At 39.1% G+C, this 20,207-nt stretch overlaps 1 protein-coding gene across 2 annotated transcripts in view; it reads right to left on the bottom strand.

Moving 5' to 3' along the window:
- hdlbp (high density lipoprotein binding protein) overlaps positions 1–20,207 on the bottom strand; it is a 72,477-nt gene that overhangs the window by 24,801 nt on the left and 27,469 nt on the right. For both annotated transcript variants that reach the window (XM_003218314.4, XM_008106332.3), the window contains exons 2-6: positions 7,468–7,532; positions 5,583–5,695; positions 3,858–4,012; positions 2,284–2,499; positions 107–313 (exon numbers count right to left, since the gene is read on the bottom strand). In XM_003218314.4, the coding sequence (XP_003218362.1) occupies positions 107–313; positions 2,284–2,499; positions 3,858–4,012; positions 5,583–5,658 (654 nt within the window). In that variant the 5' untranslated portion in view covers positions 5,659–5,695; positions 7,468–7,532. The remainder of the gene's footprint in view (positions 1–106; positions 314–2,283; positions 2,500–3,857; positions 4,013–5,582; positions 5,696–7,467; positions 7,533–20,207) is intronic.

The following is a 20,207-nucleotide window of genomic DNA, read 5'->3' as shown; positions in this document are numbered from 1 at the left end:
AATCATACCAATACTCCACAGAAATCAGTATCTCATCCAGAATATTGTCTCAAAAGAATGACTGCTAACTGATTTCACAAGTACTAAAAGTGAAAAACTGGAATACCTGCTCAGCAGAGATCAGCAGGATCTCATGTCGAGCCTTCTCAATCCCTTCCTTGGTGCCGGTGATCTTGATCTGGTTGCTGGGGTCGTCCGGGCGGGGGATCTGGATCTTTGTGGCAGTTTTGAGCTCAAGGTCTTGCAACTTCTCTCCATTTTTTCCAATGACAAAGCGGTGATGCTCCTTGGGAATGGCTACTGTTGCTGAAGCCTAGATCAAAGAGCAAATAGGAATACAGATCTCCAATTTAGGTTTTAAATTGGATTGTATTCATTTTACTGTAAGCTACCTTGAGTCTCTTTTTTTAGAGAGAAAGGGGGAGTAATAATAATGATGATGATGATGATGATGAATTAAAATCCTGCTGACTCATTTTATTAGATTTAGATTTCATCAGATTCTGCCTTGTGTACCATTCAAGGATGAATGGCATGGGGAAAAGATTTGCAGCTGTCCTTAATAAAGAAAAAAGATTTGTTCAGTCTATAGTGAAACAATTCAGAATAAGATTTATTACTTCATATACGTAACCTGATTGTATGATCTAGAACAGAGATGAGCAATTTGGGACCCTCCAGATGCTGCTGAAATGCAACTCCTGTCACTCCCCAATGATATCATGAAAATTGTGGATAATGAGCAAACTAGTCAAGCTCACTGTTGGCTGCAAATTTCATGAGCTCACAACTGCACTCTGTTGATAGCATGGCATGACATCTGCTAGCAAAAATATTCCTGGCCCTTCATGCTTTTCTGTATCAGTGAAGACATTGTTGGCTACAGTTTCTCCATTGATACATTTTCTAGAATTTGTAGTATCTTGGTTAATTCCTTGAGCCTCTCTAGCAAGGGAAAAGCCTTATCTTAGATTTTCAGGCTGACCAAAGAAATTATAGAAGTAGCTCACTCATGGAAATGTACTGGAATTATAAAGGTTCTAGCAAACACAGTGCATATTGATTCAAAATAATTACTCTTTGTTAAAATAGCCATTTTAAACATAGGTTTGGTGAAGCTGATGTTGGACTGCAATTCCCATCAGTCTAAGCCAGCATAGTCACACTTCATTCATTCTGAATGGGAAGCCAGACAATCAAAGTGATACTGCCCACAAGGATTTGCAGTTTCTTTTCTTCTACTAATTCATTGTAGGCAAATCTCTCTCCCATTATGATTTTGAGATGTATGCACAAACCTTGGAAACAGTCAAAATGTGAGGACAAATATTGATCCCCATTTTTAAAATGTCTAGAAGAATCCACTAAAAATGATGGTGCTCTAGTCTTCAGCCTACATTTTAAAAAAACTGAAAAACTAGAATGTGGAAAAAGAGCTATGTGTTTGATCATACATCCCTGTGCTGTGCTGGTGAAATACTTTACGAATCTGTGATTAAGATGAATGAGAAAAGGAGTTCAAAAGGATCCAGAATTGTCATAACAATCCATTTACTTCAATTTCCCATTTCCTACAATGCCCAGCCAGTTGCTTCAAAAAGGACAGCAATGGCCTCCACTTAACTTTCATGGCTTATAACTAAGAGAATGTTCTTTTAAAGTAAAAAAACTCTATATTATCTTCTCTTGTAGTAGGAAATATCAGAAGTTAATTCTGCATTGTACACAGAAGTACATTTTATCTGTCCTGAACATATAATCAATTTCTCATCACATTCAAATGAAAGCATATGAGGCAGCATATGTACATTAAATCACATACCTGCCCTCCTCTAATCTTGGCAAAAGCAATTCTGATTTCAATGCACTTTTTATACAGGGAACACTGCTAAAAGAGCAGGGGTGGGATCTACTTCCCGTTTCTCAATGTGTCATCTTTTACTATAGAAGTTGAATCCAGTGTATATACTGAAAAAGGAAATCCAGCGATGAATACATTGCCCATAACCATGATGAGCTTTGTGCTTCTGGGAGGACATTATTTATCTGAAACTGGCTGCTGGCAAAGTATCTAGGGAAGCCAAGATGGATTATAAGCCACGTAATGTAACTACTTAAAAAGTCTGGCATCTCACCAGCTTACCTGCAGCACACTGAAGATGCAATGCACAGGTGAGTTGGTCCATTAAACACTAACACTGGCTTTATGCGGATCCACACCTTGAGAGTTCCAGAGCCAGAGAAGGCCACATAAGGAGAAAACAGGAGACCTGAGTCACTTACCTGAGTCTGCAGCCGAGCCACGATCTCCTTCCTAGCCTTCATCACTGCTTCCAGTTTGCCAGAGACCATGATGGATAGTCCCTGATCCTTTGCAAGAGAGAGCTCCAGGTGGGCACCTGTCTTCTGCATGATGTCCAAGCAGATTTTGCCTTGCTCCCCTTCCCCAAACTGGTTCATATCCTTGTATTTCCTCTCTTCTAATGGCACATGGAAAACCTATTCAAGTAAAACAATGGTTTATTTAATTTGGACTAAATATTAAGTACTAATAAAATATATCCAATAATTCTATACCCATTTAACTGGAAGTAATCCCCAGTAAACATATACTGAGAAGAGTAAAACTGAGAAGTCAAATTCTGGGCACAATGGGAATTTTGCACAACAGTGTATCATGTCTTTTTAAAAAAATATTTTTGAGACTGGAAACCATTTTCAAAGGTAAGTACATATCCTAGAGGAAGAATAATGCTGTGTCACCTCATTCCAGGGCCATGGTGTCAGTTGCTCAATGGGGCCATTGCCTTGCTGTGCAGATGCCCAGACTTCTCCAAAGCCACACCACCAAACATGTACCACCTTTTTTGACCTGGTCAAGCAGTCCTTTTTCATAAACAGTAGAGTCCCGCTTATCTGACCTCCGCTTATCCGATGTTCTGGATTATTCGATGCAGTCGGCTCAGCTGTTTCTCCAGCACAACGGGCCTCTCTCGTTGGAGCGTCCGGCCTTCACTGGCTGCGTCTCGCCCCTACCAGCAAATGCGGAGGGGGCCCACTGCGCATTGCTGCCTAGAGAAACTTCTCTAGGCAGCAACACGCAGCAGGCTTCTCCACTTGCTGGAAGGACCAAAAGGCTGACTGTGTGTTGCTGCCAAGAGCAACCTCTCTAGGCAGCAACACGCAGTGGGCTTCTCTGCTTACTGGGAGGGGCAAGAGGCCCACTACACGTTGTTGCCCAGAGAAACCTCTCTAGGCAGCTACATGCAGCGGGCTTCTCTGCTCGCCAGGCGCTCGCCAGGAGGGGTGAGAGGCGCACTGTGTGTTGCTGCCTAGCTTCTCCCTGTATCCGGCACCTGCCAGGAGGGGCGCAGACTTTTCCCGTCGGGCACAGTGTCCAGCCTGCACCGGCTGCATCTCGCCTCTTCTGGCAAGCGCCTGGTGCATGGACAGGCCCAATGCGCATTGCATCAGTCTCAGAGGGCAGAGTATGGCAAGATTTTACAGTAATTACTACATAACGTTACCATGTATTGAACTGCCTTTACTGTCGATTTGTTGTAAACCATGATGTTTTGATGCTAAATTTGTAAAATCATAACGAAAGTTGATGTTTAATAGGCTTTTCCTTAATTCCTCCTTATTATCCATCATATTCTTTTATCCAACATTCTGCCAGCCTGTTTATGTTGGATAAGCGAGACTCTACTGCAGCACTTCAATCCCCACAGTCCAATGATGGAAGGGGAAAGCATCTGCATTCAGCCTTTCTTTTAAAAATTGCCTGTCTTGTGTTACAGGCCGAGGGTGGCAAAACAATCCTTGGGAAGAAGATGGGAATCACTCTTTGTACCAACCTGAGTGATAACAGAAGCCTTGATTGGTCGGATCTTGCTCCAGGCACCGGCAGGTTCCTGGGTTGGCTCCAAGCATGCGGCTTTCTCAGGAAGAGGAGGGAAGGCATCCTTGTAAGTTGGAGGGTCATTCTCTTCTTCAGCATTCAAAGCTGTAACTAGAGTGGAGGAAACAAGAAGACAAAGAAGGATTTCAGTGGCAAACAGTTAACATCACTATTCTCCTTTCTAGCACTGATTTCTTTAACATAGTCTGTTATTTCATGGAGGAAAACACAAGCTCCAAGTTACATGGAATAACTGGGGACCCTTCCACACAGCTGAATAAAATCCCACATTATCTGCTTTGGAGTGGAATATGGTAGTGTGGACTCAGATAACCCAGTTTAAAACAGATATTGTGGGATTTTCTGCCTTGATATCTCGGGATTTGTGGCTGTGTGGAAGGGTCCTGAATTAAAATTGGACTGCTTTCAATTTACTATGGCATAAATAGTAATTTCTATCAGCTAAGAAAGAAGGAAGTCCACATATCTTATAAAAATTAGTTTTTCTGCCCCTAGGCACATTTTGACATCCTTTCATATTGTACCTCTTCCTCATGAGAACCAAAGAATTCTGGCACTCAAATCTGTCTAAAAGAACAAGCAGATGACCAGTTAAACTACTTCCAAGATTGGAATATTCCCACTTGATTATTAATTCGAAATTATTGTGTAACAGACCTCAAACTGTCTGTGGCATTGGCAAGTTATGTTGCTATTGAGGTAAGAACAGCAAGTACAACCAGACTAACTCATGTTCCCATGCACTTTCATTAATATTTACTAGTGTATTAGAACATTCAAGAATTGCTTCAGTTCTGCTTGCTAGCCATTCCCATTGATACACATTCTGCACAATGGATTCATGAGAGTCCTTATCCATCACTACAACACAGTCATGCTTTGTTCACGCAGTTTCATCTGTGGTTTTAAAGATGTCGCTGCACTCCAATCATAATGAGCCCACACCAATGACTATGCTGGTAAAAGGTGATGGGACTTGCAATGCCCAGAGGGACATACATTTTCTATTCCCAATTAAGATCATATCCAGATTGATGAACTACTTCTATACTTTCATACTTTTAAAATCGATTTACTAAGGAGTCAAAGACAATTTAGCCAAGTAAAGAATCTATATTATTGTTTAAAAAACCCTTCCACCTCAAGGGCCCAATTCAATTTTAACAAAGTCATCTTAATCTGCATTCGAGTGGTAGGTGGGGAAAAACAAAGGGACCAGAAATGCCATAATATTTTACTTAAAGAGGTTACTACAAGTAATAGTCTTAGCAGAAGCTTGCATAGCTAGGGCTCCTAAGTCTGGGAACCCATACATTCTTGGATGTCAGTTCCCAGACAGTACTATCAATAGTTGAGGATTTTGGTGTTTGTAGCCCAGTAACATCTGGATTATACAAATATACTACAGTATGTGACTGTAAAGGTTGAACAAATAGCTGCCATACACATAGGATCTGACTAGCAAAATTATAAAAAAAATGATTAGGTTTGAATCGCTTTGATTGCTGTACATTGTTGTTAAGAGTAGTATTACATGTAAATGTTAGTGTCAAGAAACCGGTTTCTGCAAGAAGGAAAACAATTAAGTAGTAGCAGGTACCATTTTGTACAGTAATTCTTAACTGGGATTTGACAATAAACTGTCTTTTTTTCACCTTACCTTTCACTTGCTGCTGAGCAAGGCCGCTGCGATGTTCAGCGAAGCTTTCCTGGGTCAAAACTGCCACGGAGCTCATGGTCGATTTCCCACCCACACACAATCCGGGTATGCCACTGATGGTAAGAAAGAAAGAAGAGGGGCTCTCATGATAACAACTGGTATAGCACATGCTTTAAGAACAAACAAAAAAATAAGCAAGTGTCCTTGGTTTAGTAGGCAAGTGTTCCCAAGTAACCAATTTATCTCAGGGATAAAATGTGTGCAATAGAACTCTGTCCAGTTAGCCTGACAAAACTGCCTTTTTGTAAGGCTGCTCTGAATCCCCTTAGGGGTGAGAAGGGCAAGACATGAATGGAGTAAATAAATAAATAAAACAGTGATTCATTGCTTTCATTTTGCATAGTATTAGCTTTATAAACTCAGAAAGTGTTTCAGCAGCATTGTGGCACTTAAACAGAGCTAGAGGTATGGACTGAAGGATTCAAGGTGTTGTAATCCTAAAAAGAATTTATCTAAACTATGTGCTTTTCTTTGCAGGAAAAATGACTTCCTAATTCTCCTAACAGACACACACGGGACAGAAAGCTAGAATATAGTATACTATCAACAATTTCTATGTAGGACACAAATTAACACAAATATAAAGTGAAATATATTCCCACCTAGGAGATTAAAGCAATATGTCTCTGCTGGCTCTACCATACTGTATGATAAAATATGTAACTGCAGACCAATTTACACACCGCCTTAGCCCTTATTTATATCTATGAAGCAAGGGGCAGGAATGAAAACGAAGTTTACCTAATCTCTTTCTTTAGTATATAGAACTTCCATTAAAAGCAAGAATCTCTGTGTAATATGATTAATATGCATAAACTCAAATTTAGACTTATTGTGGGAAAAGAAAGCTAGCACGAGTCAATTGTTTTCACAACTATATCCTAGGTACCAATTAAGAATCCTTTCTCTTTTTTTACAGATCTGGATATTCTGCAAGCTGTTTCATGAATAACATTATTATAGATGAAACAATATTTTGATTTATGGTACCCCATCACTGAGATGTAATATTACTTTACAATAGGCCTGCACAACCTGCGACCCTCCAGATCTTTGGGATTCCATCTCCCACAAGTTCTAGCCTGCTGTTCCAGTGGCCGGGAATTCTGGGAGCTGAAGTCTCCCAGAATTCTTGGCCATTGGAGGAGGGCCACAGGTCATGCAGGCCTGCTTTAGAATATTATTCCCGTATATTATTATACTGATAATGGCCAGTTTTAGTTGTTTCAAAATAAATATAGGTGTCTATTTTATTTCTATTCTTTGCCTTGGATCATGCATATCATTTTGACTATATGCCAAGGAGTATGGTATGTTTTTTTTTTTTTTTTAAATACAGCTAGACTAGTAGTAGACACCTGGTGGCTTCCCAATGGCTGCTGAAGTGTAGCTGCCATGATGCCTTACCATTATCACTAACTAAGCTGGCTAGGATTGATGGGACCAGCAGACCAAGATAATCTTGAAAGGGCAAAAATTGCCTACCTCCTAATCTGACCAACTCTAAATTTAGACATCAAATAGAAGATGCTGATTTTATGCTTTGAACGAGTCATTCCCCATTTAACCTGGCTGCGTGTTAATTTTAAGGATTAGGAACACCCAGCTAAACTATAAAAAATTGTATATGAACGCTTTTCGTTGTCTCTGAAATACTGCATACTTCTTTTTGAAGTAATCTGGATATTATAAGAGACTATTGAGACTTTTTTCTTCAATTTTCTTATAAGGATTGGCCAGCACTGCAAGAGTCAATGTTCAAAATGACTATAAGGTCAAAGGTCTGATATACATACTTTTTTACTACACAGATTTGTAAACTTACCAGCTAAATGGTCAGTAGCCAGAAAGTCCGTCCTGTGAGCTGCCTGTTTGTCAGCCTGCCAGCTTCTGTTTTTTAGAATGGAGGAAATATTGGTCAGCTCTTAAGAGTATCAAAATTCCATTATCACAGATATAATAGCATAATTTTACTGGTCAGGATGTCACTCAGATAAATTTGAACCCAAATCCAAACTGTAAAGTACTGTTTCTATCCCGCTTTTCTCCCGTGGGTGGGATTCAAAGCGGTGTACAAAATATGAAATTCATACAAATACATCCGACCACAATACATAATCAGTTAAAACATCATATACCGGTATAAAAACTCAATTAACATATCAAATAATACAATTTTAAAACTTACAGCAAGCATCATTTAAGGATATCCATAAGCTCTGGCCACTGAAGTTATTTGTTTGAAATCCTCTTTGGGGACTAAGGTCACATTAAAGTAGTTGTACACGTTTCACAAGCCCTTTCTCAGAGATGTAAATGTGGAGCCCAACTCAGCCAGTCATGTCTCAACAGTACATACATGTTTCTACCTTTCGCTGTCTACAGACATCACATTCAACTTCTGGAACAATTCTATCAACGTTGCCCCTGAAAAATTCTTCAAACCATTTAGGAAGACAGGTGGACAAATGTCAGTGTGCTGCAAGAAGCAAAGACCACCAGCACTGAAGCAATGATCCTTTGCAATCAACTTCTCTGGACTGGCCATGTTGTCCGAATGCCCAATCACCATCTCCCAAAGCAGTTACTATACTCCCAGCTCAAGAACGAAAAATGGAATGTTGGTGGACAGAAAATAGATTTAAAGATGGTCTTAAAGCCAACCTTAAAAACTGTGGCATAGACACCAGGAACCGGGAAGCCCTGGTCCTTGAGCATTCTAACTGGAGGTCTGCTGTTACCAACAGTACTGTGGAATACGAAGAGGCATGAATGAAGGGAGAAAGGGAGAAATGTGTCAAGAGGAAGGCGCGTCGAGCCAACCCTGACTGGGACCACCTTCCCTCTGGAAACCAATCACTCACTGCAAAAGAACATGCAGATCAAGAATAGGTCTCTACAGGCATCTACAGACCCACTGACAAGACCCTCCACTTGGAAGGCAATCATACTCAGACACGAGTGATCGCCGATGATGAGTAAATAGCATATTGGCTTTTAACATTTTAATAATTTAGGCTTGTAACCTACACTTCAAGAAAACCTCCCTTAAGAAAATGAGGGGATTGTGTTTTAAATGCATCTTTATTTATTATATTTAACTGTATTTAACATAACACACACAGTACTATGTAATTGTTGTTGTTTTTTTTTAGTATTCTCTTTGTTTCAAATTGATCAAACTGTGTGATAGTTAGCCACCTCAAATCCCCTCGGAGAGAAAGCCGGGGTATAAATAAAGTAAAAAATAATAACACTGATTGAATTTTTTAAAAAGACATTATATCTATTCACTATTTGTTAGCACTTTATTTTACTGTTCAAAGAATGTGTAACAATACAAGATAATATACTATTAGCTTGTCTTAAAACATAAGTTCTGCTAGTATAACTTTTTAAACAAACTAATCTTTATGTCAGTTTTTTCTTGGGCACACTACTACAACAAAAAATCATGCCTTATTCATATCATCCCATCAAATCCTATCACAAAGACAAATCAAAGTTAAATTTTGTATGAATTTGGTGGAGCTACACAGCTTTGCTTCCTTCCTCTCCCTTACAAAAATACTCTTAAGTTAGGATAAGAAAGCATAGATTGGTAGCAGATGTCGGATATGGAATTTCAGGCTGTAAAAGCATCCCCAACTGTGTGACATACACAGAGAAACTAGAAGATATTAAAACCTGCCAAGAAAACTGACAACAGTCAGAAGGTCGGAATGCAGTTTAGTGGAGCCTGACTGAATGAAGAACATTCTTAATACTGGAGACTGAAAAAAAGCTATGAGCTCTATAAAGTCGGCTTCTGACAATTCTAGATTTATACACTCTCCAATAATGCCAACCCATGAACATACATAAATGCTTAGCTTCTTGAACTCCAAATACTTTTGCAGAAAATAAGAGCTTTTTCAACTCAACCAATGATTTTTGGAGAAAAATTGTTAATTCACAAGACTCTATAACTAATCACATTAGCCTCTTACAGCAAAACCAATAAAGAGTCCTGTGACACTTTTAGGATTAATACATTTATTACAGCATTTCACTAGGAGTCAAACTGCAAATACCTGTGCCACTGGGACAACCTGCTGAAACAACTAACTAAACAGCCGCAGCAAAAGAGAGAATCTACTCAGTGTTTATTGGTAAGGTTATTATTTGCTTGGAACAGTAAGAGTCATCCTCAACTTCAAAGAAACTAACTTTCACCTTCGCCTTTAAAACCCGTAATGTGTAATTTTATCTAAGTAGTATGCCCTCAGTACTCAAAAAGAAAAAGGAGAAGAAAGTCATGCGAGAGTGAGGAGAACAAAAGTTTAATTCAAATCCATAAATCTAGGCTAGGCCAACATATTTGCCACACAGATGAACTGCAGCAACAACTGCCCATGAGTAATGTATGGTTCTGTGACATAAAGATGGGACTGATATTGGTAAAGAGAAACAGATTTTATATGGTAATTGAGAAGGTATACAGTTGTTCACAAGAACTGTAACCAAGCACATAAATGGGGTAAGCTATATTTTTACCACAAGGTCAATTCAGGATAGACAAGAAGAGCATGTGTTTTGTCAATCTGCAAGACAGGTTACTGTCTCAAAGAAGAGGGTTTGGCTGTGGTAGACCTGCAGAATAGAAAATTTTCTATTGGTGCATGTGGCAATGCTAAGACTTGCATCATATACCTACTCTGTAACCCTTTTCAATGGATTTTAATCAAACTCTTTATTGAGGTTCAGGGAAATGCTTCCACTTCTTCTGGCCCGGGCTGTGGCGCAGACTGGAGAGCAAGCCAGCTGAAACCAGCTGCAATGAACCAGGAGGTCATGAGTTCGAGGCCCGCTCGGAGCCTATGTTTGTCTTGTCTTTGTTCTATGATAAAAGGCATTGAATGTTTGCCTATATGTGTAATGTGATCCGCCCTGAGTCCCCTATGGGGTGAGGAGGGCGGAATATAAATGCTGTAAATAAATAAATAAATAAATAAATAAATAAATAAATAACAGCGACCAACAAAATAGGACACATAATGAAATACTGTCCTCACTATTATGAACAGATACATGCCATCCCATTTTTCCTTTTATCTAGTCTGATGCCACATAGAGAGCAGCAGTTTCTTCTTCCCTAACTCCTTTCTTGGAACTTCCTTATAGCTGGGTATGAGTTTAATGCTGTTTCAGGAAGACCAAACCCAAATCAAAATGTTTGGGAAGCATCACCTTGCACAACAGGAATGTAACCTTGCTGCACAGCTGCTAGTTTCACTACACAGCCCACAGGAGCTGCAGAAATTTGCATGGTAGCCAACACCAGACACTAGAGACAACATATTTACAACAAAATAAAATCCCTCAGGAGTGAATTACTGCTGCATCATTAACCTAAGGAAATAAGAGTATCTTTTAAAGTTCATGTTAGGTCAAAAGGAGCAGTTGCTATCAGACTAATGATGTATCACAATTTTGCTCTATGTCTTTTTAGTAAAGAAAACGCATGGAAAAACTGAATGACAAATCCTAAAATCCAATCATTAACTAGTTTGAAAGGTACAAGGGGCCACACAAGGCAAAACTAGTGGTAATTGCTATGAAGATTGTGAAGCGTTACACAGTGGTCCCCAGATGTTTATTGGCCTTCAACTCCCAGAAATCCTAACAGCTGGTAAACTGGAATTTCTGGGAGTTGTAGGCCAAAAACATCTGGGGACCCTAGGTTGAGAACCACTGTGTTACAGTAAGAGTAAATGCCAAAGACAAATCACAAACAGTGCATGCATGTGCTTGCAGTGAAATTACCCTGTCGAGTCAATTTTGGACAACCACCGTGTTTCCCATACTCCACACCTGGATTTAGGCCAGATAGAGCCAAATGTCAGAGCTCCACCCTTCTGACCTTGCAGTGCCCCAAAAAGGATGGTATAATAGTTGACGACAGAAAAGTGACTGAGCTGGATACACACAGTATCTCCATTTTTCTCTGAACTTGTAGTTGCTTAATATCTGTGATTACACAAACAGGCACACACATTCATTAACAATGAATTATCTAGAGAGATTTGAAAGCCTGTATGATTTTTTAAAATATATATACACACACACACACACACACACACACACACACACACACATTTGAGTCTTTATAATCAAAGAAATTGCTAGGATGATAAATCTCTGCAGCTAACATACAAGACACAATAACCATGCTGATCCATTACAATTATAAAACAAATTTCTGGAGTTGGGGAGGAAGGGGGAAGACAGACATATCTTAATACTTTTTTCTTTGCAGAAAGAGGTTTGGGGTACAGAAAAAAGCTGTGGGATGTGTTAATGTGTGTCTTCAAATACTTTCCAGCTCATGGTGACCCCCATTCACAAGTTTTTAAAAAAGATTTATTTAGGGGTTTTTTGCCTTTTTCTTCCTCTGAGGCTGAGAGAGTGTGACTTGCCCTAAGTCACCCAATGAATTTACATGGCCGAGCAGGAAACCCGAACTCTTGTCCCTAGTCATATTCCAGCCCTCAAACCACTAAAGCATCCTGGCTCCATCTAGCTGAAAATTACAGCTGTTTTACATCAAAGTAAAGACAGCCATGACTCAAGGTTTGCTATAACAGGAAATTCAAGGATGATGTAAGGAGGAGGGGGAGGTTAAAAGGGACTGTATTCTTTTAAAATACTTACATGTCATCATTCTACACAAAGCCTCCAGTGGTTTACAAAGGCTACTTGGTTGTACAGTGTTCCCTCACTACTTCGCAGTTCACTTTTTGCGGATTCGCTGTTTCGCGGTTTTTCAATAAACTCTAAAAGACTATAAATAATAAAAAATTACAATTTACAGCCTAAGGAAAGGAGGAAGGAGAAGCCAAAGAGAGAGAAAAGGAGCCCAAGCAGCCACGGTAGGAGAAGGAGGCGATTTATCAACACAATATTGGTTGATAAAGACTTAAAATAGTGTATAACTACTGAAATAGTGTATAAATATTAAAATAAATACAGTGTTCCTACCTCGCGGATTTTCACTTATTGCGGGTGGTCCTGGAACCTAACCCCAGCAATAAGTGAGGGAACACTGTATGTACAGAGCAGGAAATTTTAACTTCATATATGTAACAGCACAATGTAACCTCCAAATAATCTACACTAGTACAACCCAGTTTCAGTGCTTGGTTGTGGTCTTCTCCATGAAACTTTGGACAATAAGCACATGTGGCCAGAAGAATACAGATAAAAGGGAAGCAGGGAACAGCAGCTGCAGTATTGAACCCTAGAATAGCAGGAAACTAGTTTTTCACTGGATAATGGAAAATAATTAGAAACCCAAGATGTAAGACGGGGAAAGCAATTCACCATTGTATAACACTAATTGGTCAAAGGGCTTCAAAACCTGAGAGAGAAGATCTGTAATCGAAAATGCTAGTATGTCTTGTGGAGCTACACTATTCCAAAAGTGTTTAACCAAACATTATTGTGGAAAGTAAATAGAGGTCTTAGAACTTGTCTAGCTGCGCATGCTAAAATTATGATTGGCAATTTGAATATGAGAAAAAGCTCCTTCATCGGTCATATATGTTCTCCCTGCTTTCTTGCATGCATCTTAAAGTCAAAAATTGGGGGGGGGGGTGCTATTGGGGTTTTTCTTGGCAAGATCTGTTCAGGAGTGGCTTGCTTTTGCCTTTCACTGAGACTGAGAGAATGAGATTTGCCCAAGATCACCCAGTGGGTCTTCTACGACCAAGAGGGGAATCAAACTCTGGTCTCCAGTGTCATAACCCAACACTGAAACTACGATACCATGCTGGCTCCCAACAATGTTAGTTTCTGCTTGTTGTCTGAGCTGAAAAACATGATTTGCCACTACTGAATCAGTCTCATGTTCTGAAGAGGCTGTTAAAAGAAAAAAGATATCACAAAGTAAGTTAAAGCGCAGTCTTGAATGAAGGCAAGTCATCACTGATTTCATTCATATGATCTGCTAGGTAAAGCCTACTATGTTTGAAGGGGAGAGTGTGGGGGCATAATAATAGAATTATCTGTGTGTCCAACAAATGAATATAGCCTGTCTCCATGCTAAGTAACTTTTGGAATAGATGGCCAGTCTACAATAGAGTACCAGGGCTCTGAATTAAAACACAGTACAACCTCAGCTACATATTCATATCAAACTATTCTGCATCAAAACCTCATTATCCTATTGAATGTCAAGCCACAGTAAGTGAAAACATTGATTTCTTCAATCACATTGCTTTCCTAACACAGTACTACAGTCAAGTAACTGTTCTTTATATTTTCATTGATTAAGTTATGGCTAGGATTTAACAATAACATATACCTTCAAAATAGATGGATGTAAATAGTGACAAACTGTGTTTCTGTGTGGACAGATTTGATTTCTGAAAAAGGACCCACATTTTTAGCTTTGAGTATGTTTTTATGGATTTTAACTGTGAATCTTTTATTATCATTGATATTTAATTCTGTTTAATGTTTGGATATTTGTAGATTTTAAATTGTACTGAAATGTTTTTAATGTAAGTTGCTTTGAGTCTTCTTGTGGAGAGAAAAAGTGAGGTATAAACATAATAATAATAATAATAATAATAATAATAATAATAATAATAATAATAAGTAATTAATATTACTTACTGAAGATCAGTGTATTTTTCAGTAAGATAAAAGATAAATATTTCGTTTGGTGATCCAATGCTACATTTGCAATAGCAAATATAGCATTAGATATACTCCACCATTCTCTTCTGTTTTCGTGATACCTGAAACACTGTGCCTAGTTCTCGGCACCACAGTTCAAGAAGGATACTGACATGCTGTACCGTGTCCAGAGGAAGACGATCAAGATGGGGAAAAGTCTGGAAACCAAGATCTATGAGGTGTGACTTAGGAAGCAGATATGTTTAGCTTAGAGAAGCAAAGTCTGAGGCCTCTTCTACACTGCCATATAAAATCCAGATTATCTGCTTTGAACTAGATTACATGGCAGTGTAGACTCAGATAATCCAGTAGAACTTCCCAATGACAAAACACTTTTCAATAGTGGAACAGCCTGTCCCAGGAAATGGTAGGTTTTTCTTTGGGTGTTTTTAAATGGTTTGGATGGTCCTGACACAGGAGTACTTTAGCTGTGTATTCCTACATGGCAGGATTAAATACAGTAGAGTCTCACTTATCCAAGCTTCACTTATCCAAGGTTCTATATTATCCAAGGCAGTCTGCCTTTTAGTAGTCATTGTTTTTTGTAGTAAATGTTGCAATGTTTTGGTGCTAAATTCGTAAATACAGTAATTACTACATAACATTACTGTGTATTGAACTACTTTTTCTGTCAATTTCTTGTAAAACATGATGTTTTGGTGCTTAATTTGTAAAATCATAATGTAATTTTATGTTTAATAGGCTTTTTTCTTAATCCCTCCTTATTATCCAAGATTTTCGCTTATCCAAGGTTCTGCCGGCCCGTTTATCTTGGATAAGTGAGACTCTACTGTAGCTTTGAGGTACCTTTTAAAATCTATCATTGCATGACTTAAATTTCTCCCTGCTGCAACCCATGGGTACCAGCTGCTGCGGAGGGTATGCCGGTTCTCTAGACAAGATGTTGAGAGTAAAAGGGGAAATGTAAAAGTGTGGGACACTGCCTAATTTCTACTTCTGTTCGCTAAAGACAATTCTGTTCACAGCGGCACGCCTTATTGTCAAACACTAGAAATTTGGAGCTGAAGATATTGCATAGTACATGTTACTGAAAGGCAAAAAGCAGGAGTATAACAAGGCCAATGTGAGGCTCTGCGGATAATCCTTGTGATCCATTGCTTGGACTATTCTAAATTTGGGCCAGTCCCTAGGACCAGTAGCTTACCGCCATTGGTTGATGAATGCTGCTTTGAGTTTTGAGTTGTTGTTTAATGTGCCTACATGTTTTATTCAACTGTACTGTATTTTTAAATTGTGTTTTATGTTATGTTCTATTTCTGGCACTCTGGGCTGTGTGTAATTCGCCCTGAGTCCCTTCGGGGAGATGGTGGCAGAATACAATAATAAAATTATTATTATTATTATTATTATTATTATTCATAACAAATGCAATGCATAACTTGTGCTATGCCACAAAATCAAACTGAAGATTTCCCAAGAACTCAGCCTTTAAGTCAAAGTACTTGCTAGCCATTATACCATTTTAAGTGATTACAAGAAAAAAAATCTTAATCTTAACATGGTTTTATTACTTTCCCATCCTTTTACTTTAAAAATGGGTAGAATATATTTTTGGTAAAAGAAGTATCAAAATTTTTGTCAGTCCGAAAATGGGTATAGATTTTTCTTAAGTACATAACTTTATCTTGACTAGTGGGGCAGGTCAAATGTCTCTTCACTTAAAAATCCTCAGGTGACATAGCAAAAAAAAAAAGTAAATAATAGATTGCATTGCTTATCTCTCAGCTAAACCATCCATTCAGCTCTAGTTCTGCAGCAGGATCATGTAATCTGTGACTCTGTGCCTTGTCTGTTTGCTTTATATTTTGGGGAAGAGAACACTGTGCTCCAGGACAAACCTTCTCTTCCAAACCTATTTCGTTTTCCAGCCAATTCAGGTAAATAAAAAAATCCTGGATAGTACTAACAGTACTAAATATGGTTGGAAACAGCTATAAAACTCACAATTCACAGACAAATATTTGTTATTTCTTATTTTATTACACACAATCCCGTCTTATTTTTCTTTGCAAATTGTGAATGCTAGACCTTTAAAATATTACAATAAACATCACTTAAATAAGACTTTAATAATTAAAATATTACAAAGTGCCTTCACCTTCCAAATTTTATATGAATCAAATCAATCGTTAATCCCACAAAAATAAATCCATTGAATTAATGGAAAGGGAAAAAACAGTTTACCACATTCCCAGTTATTCAAAGGGTCTAATCTATTGGGACTAACATCTAAACTGACCTCACAGTATACAGCTAGAGCAATCTTCCTCATCCTAATACCTTTCATTGTGTGTTAGACTCTTAACTCCCATCATTCAAAGATAGAATCCCCAATATTGGGGATAATGAGGGTTTCAGCCCAACATATCTGGAGGGAACCAGGTTGGGGAAGACTAAGCTATAGCCTTGTTACCCATAGAAATCAGACTACTGAGGAGTATGGGAGGCAGATTTCAAACATTAGCCAGAATAAGGAGAACAGACTCAAGAATCAGACAGTGAAATTATTTCTCAATTCAAATTCATGTTAGCTGGTGGATGATTGAATCTCTTGGACTACAAAGGCCCAAGATATGAAGAGAAGGTATAAATGTCATTGACTGTCCATTGTGACTAAAAGTAAGAAAACAGGAAGAATAGTAAGCCTACAGAAAAAAATTGCTATCTAATACTAAATACAACACATATTTCTGGGATAGTTCCAATAAAATTAATTGGTAGTAGTGCTTTTTATATTCTGCTTTCATCAATTATAGTGGTGTTTGTGTCAGAAAATATCTTGGTAGATTATCCCCATGTTACATTCACAATAAACGGGAACAGCAAGTGTATGACCTTCCTTCCTCTGACATGGAATAGAAGAGGCTCCCAAAGGCAGAGGATACAGGTGCTGGATAGAAATGTAATGAGGGTGTCAAACAAGAGCAACAAAAGGTGGATGAGGGCACTGAATCTGGAGCATTCTCTACTGGCAGTTTTCAAATCCATTTTTTATTAGATCTGCCATGTCATAAAGTTAAACCTGTACCACCAAAAATATGAGGGAACAGAGAGATCAAGAGCAAGGTTATTTGGGGGGGGGGGGGGGGGGAGTATGAGGAACTGAAAGATTGCACAAGCCATAACAGAAGACAGAAGGAGTAAGGGATTTAGGTACGTCTGGCTCCACAGAAATGGGAAAAACCAACAAGGGAGCTCTGTGGTGCCACAAAGTATAAGGGAGAAATGGGAATTGTAAAGGGCAGACCAGATAAACCATGAAAAAAGCTTTAAAAGTTTTTAAGTTTCCAGCAAATAGACTACATGTTATTTTCATACAAAAAATGTGTGTTCATGCACATTAAACAGCTAGCCATAATCTGGATTTTAATAGGGCCTGTATTTTCAAAAAGGTTTAATCATGTGCTATTTTAATCTATGTTTAAATTGTTAGACTTCTGTTAACAATAGTCTTTATATATAATTAAATGCACTAGAAAAGGGCTGGACCAGTACACTGACAGACTTTGAAGTCTTGCTGCTTACCACAAGGTCAAATAGAACAAGTACCAAACCAAAAGACCCAAGGCAGATTAACTCATTTTCCCCCAGCAGTATTACCTTGAGGTTATTTAAATTGTAATCTGGAATATACATGCTAAGGAGTAGGCAGAGCTGAAAGAATGGGATGTTCTTTGTAATTACATTGTTAAATGCTTCCTGATGGCATTTTTAGAAGCTTTACCTACAGTGTTCTTGGGACAGTATATAGGATTGTTTCTCAGACATCACCTCTTGTCTATGAATTTAATCCTAAAAAGAACAGTATGTCAAACTAGACACCATGTTACTCAAAGGAAATGGGATAAATTTTGCTCCCCTCGCCCTCCGTTTCTACAGCTTTTAATCTTTACTGTCTCGTTTTCATACAAAAGGGATGTCAAAAAGTTACTCTGGCCATGCCATTCATCAAATGACAATTTCATTTACTGAAATAGAGCTGACCTGTTGAACTCGATTTCTATCCCAACACAAAGTGCCAAAAGGAAAATCCAAAAGTATTTGGCTAAAAATTCGAGCAGCTGAGTGACCCTGGTGTTCTTATTACAATCTTGATAAGGTAGCTTTCATCTACAATTTGGAATGAAACCCCAATGCTGGACTGTCTTCAAATAGTAACTTAACACACTTCTTTAGGATTATAAGACTAAAATTCTTCAAGGCATCTAAAATAAAAGCTATGCATTTTAATTCAATTCATAGTGCAAAATTCAAAAATTTGCCTACTCTATGTGGCGGGGGTTAGGTACAAGTCTCTTCTGATGGTAGAAATGCCTTTTTGCTGACAAAAAGTTCAGCTGGGCAGGAGCAGTGGATGTGAGAAGCCAATAATATATCCATAATTCCAACACAAAGTCAAATGAGGACTAAGTAATTTGCATCACTCCTGGATTCAGGAAGTTTATGCTACTTCGTCACACAACTGCCAAAGGTGTGTCACGCCACTCCGCTTAGCTGCTGGGTGTGTGGGCTCCTCCCCCCAGCAGCTGATCTCATGGGGGGGAAGCGTGGAGCATGCGGATTCCCCCATTAAAGTCAATGACAACGTGGGAAGCCTCCTGTGTTGCTGCAGTGACGGAACACTGGTTCAGCCCTCCTTCACCTACGGAGTTGGCATGACGTTGTATGATGGGAGCCAGCTGGCTCCATGGGTGACGGGGCTAAATCGGCTTATGGCACTAATTTTGGCCCCATATGATGAGGGTTAGACTACTTGACTTGGCTTAGTGCCGTCTCAATGGCCATCCTGCCATTTGGTTGATAACCGTTCTCTCATTGCATCAAAATGTAAAACAATAAATGTGGGTAGTAGAGCAGATACAGCTGGGTCATCTTATGATAAAATTAAGGTACAATAGAATCAAAAGGTGTTTTATGTTATCTTGCTAATTTAGCCGTAATGAAAGAAGTTATTATTTTTCAAGAACTTTCACCCTTCACTTTTTGGCTCAACCTCATAACTTTGTCTGCCTGTCCAATATAGAAAAACTGGACATAACATTCTATTACACATATCAATATGAATAAAGCAAGGATTCCAAGTGTCCTCAGTTTCTTAACTGCATAAGTGAAACAAGCAAGCTCAAAGGAGAAGATACGTGGAAGAAGAATGGTCAGGAAAACCACAGTAGAATCAGCAGAGATTCCAGGAAAGTCAGTGGAAAGGTAGGAAACAGCAGAAGGCTGACTGACAAGTACAATACAAGCAATTACATAGTAGCTTTGGAGAAAAATAACAGTAACAGAAGAGATTTTAGAGATTTTAGGCTAAGAAAATGGCAATCCCAGGGGCAAAATCTGTCCATCCCACTCAGAAGCACAAAAGGTCCTCCAGTTACAAATCTAGGGGAAATAACATATGGAAGGGCAGCTTCAGATGAGTGACTGGACCCTAGCCAATCAACTTCAACTCAATGGCCTTCTTGTAAAGTTTGCTGTAGACAAGAGCTGTAAACATGGGAATGGGAAGCATGAGGAAAGACAGATATGATACTACAGTAGAGTTCTGGTTATCTGCCTTCCGCTTATCCAACAGTCTGTATTATTCGAGGCGCCGCCAGGGGCTTGGCGGCGCGTCGCATTCTCCCCCTGCCGCAGCACTCATGGCTGCCTCTACCACTGCGTCTGCCTCCCCCTCCTCCGCACCTCCTCCTGGGGCAGCCCAAGGAAAGGAGCACTGCTGAACCAGAGGGAGCTCGAGAGAGAGAGGAGGACTTTTCTTTCCCTCTTCCTTGGGCGAAGGAGGAAGCGGCGGAGGAGAGGGAGGCAGATGCAGTGGCAGCC

Source organism: Anolis carolinensis, chromosome 3, assembly GCF_035594765.1.
Source record: "Anolis carolinensis isolate JA03-04 chromosome 3, rAnoCar3.1.pri, whole genome shotgun sequence".
NCBI lineage: Eukaryota > Metazoa > Chordata > Lepidosauria > Squamata > Dactyloidae > Anolis > Anolis carolinensis.
This window is presented reverse-complemented; position numbering and strand designations above follow the sequence as displayed.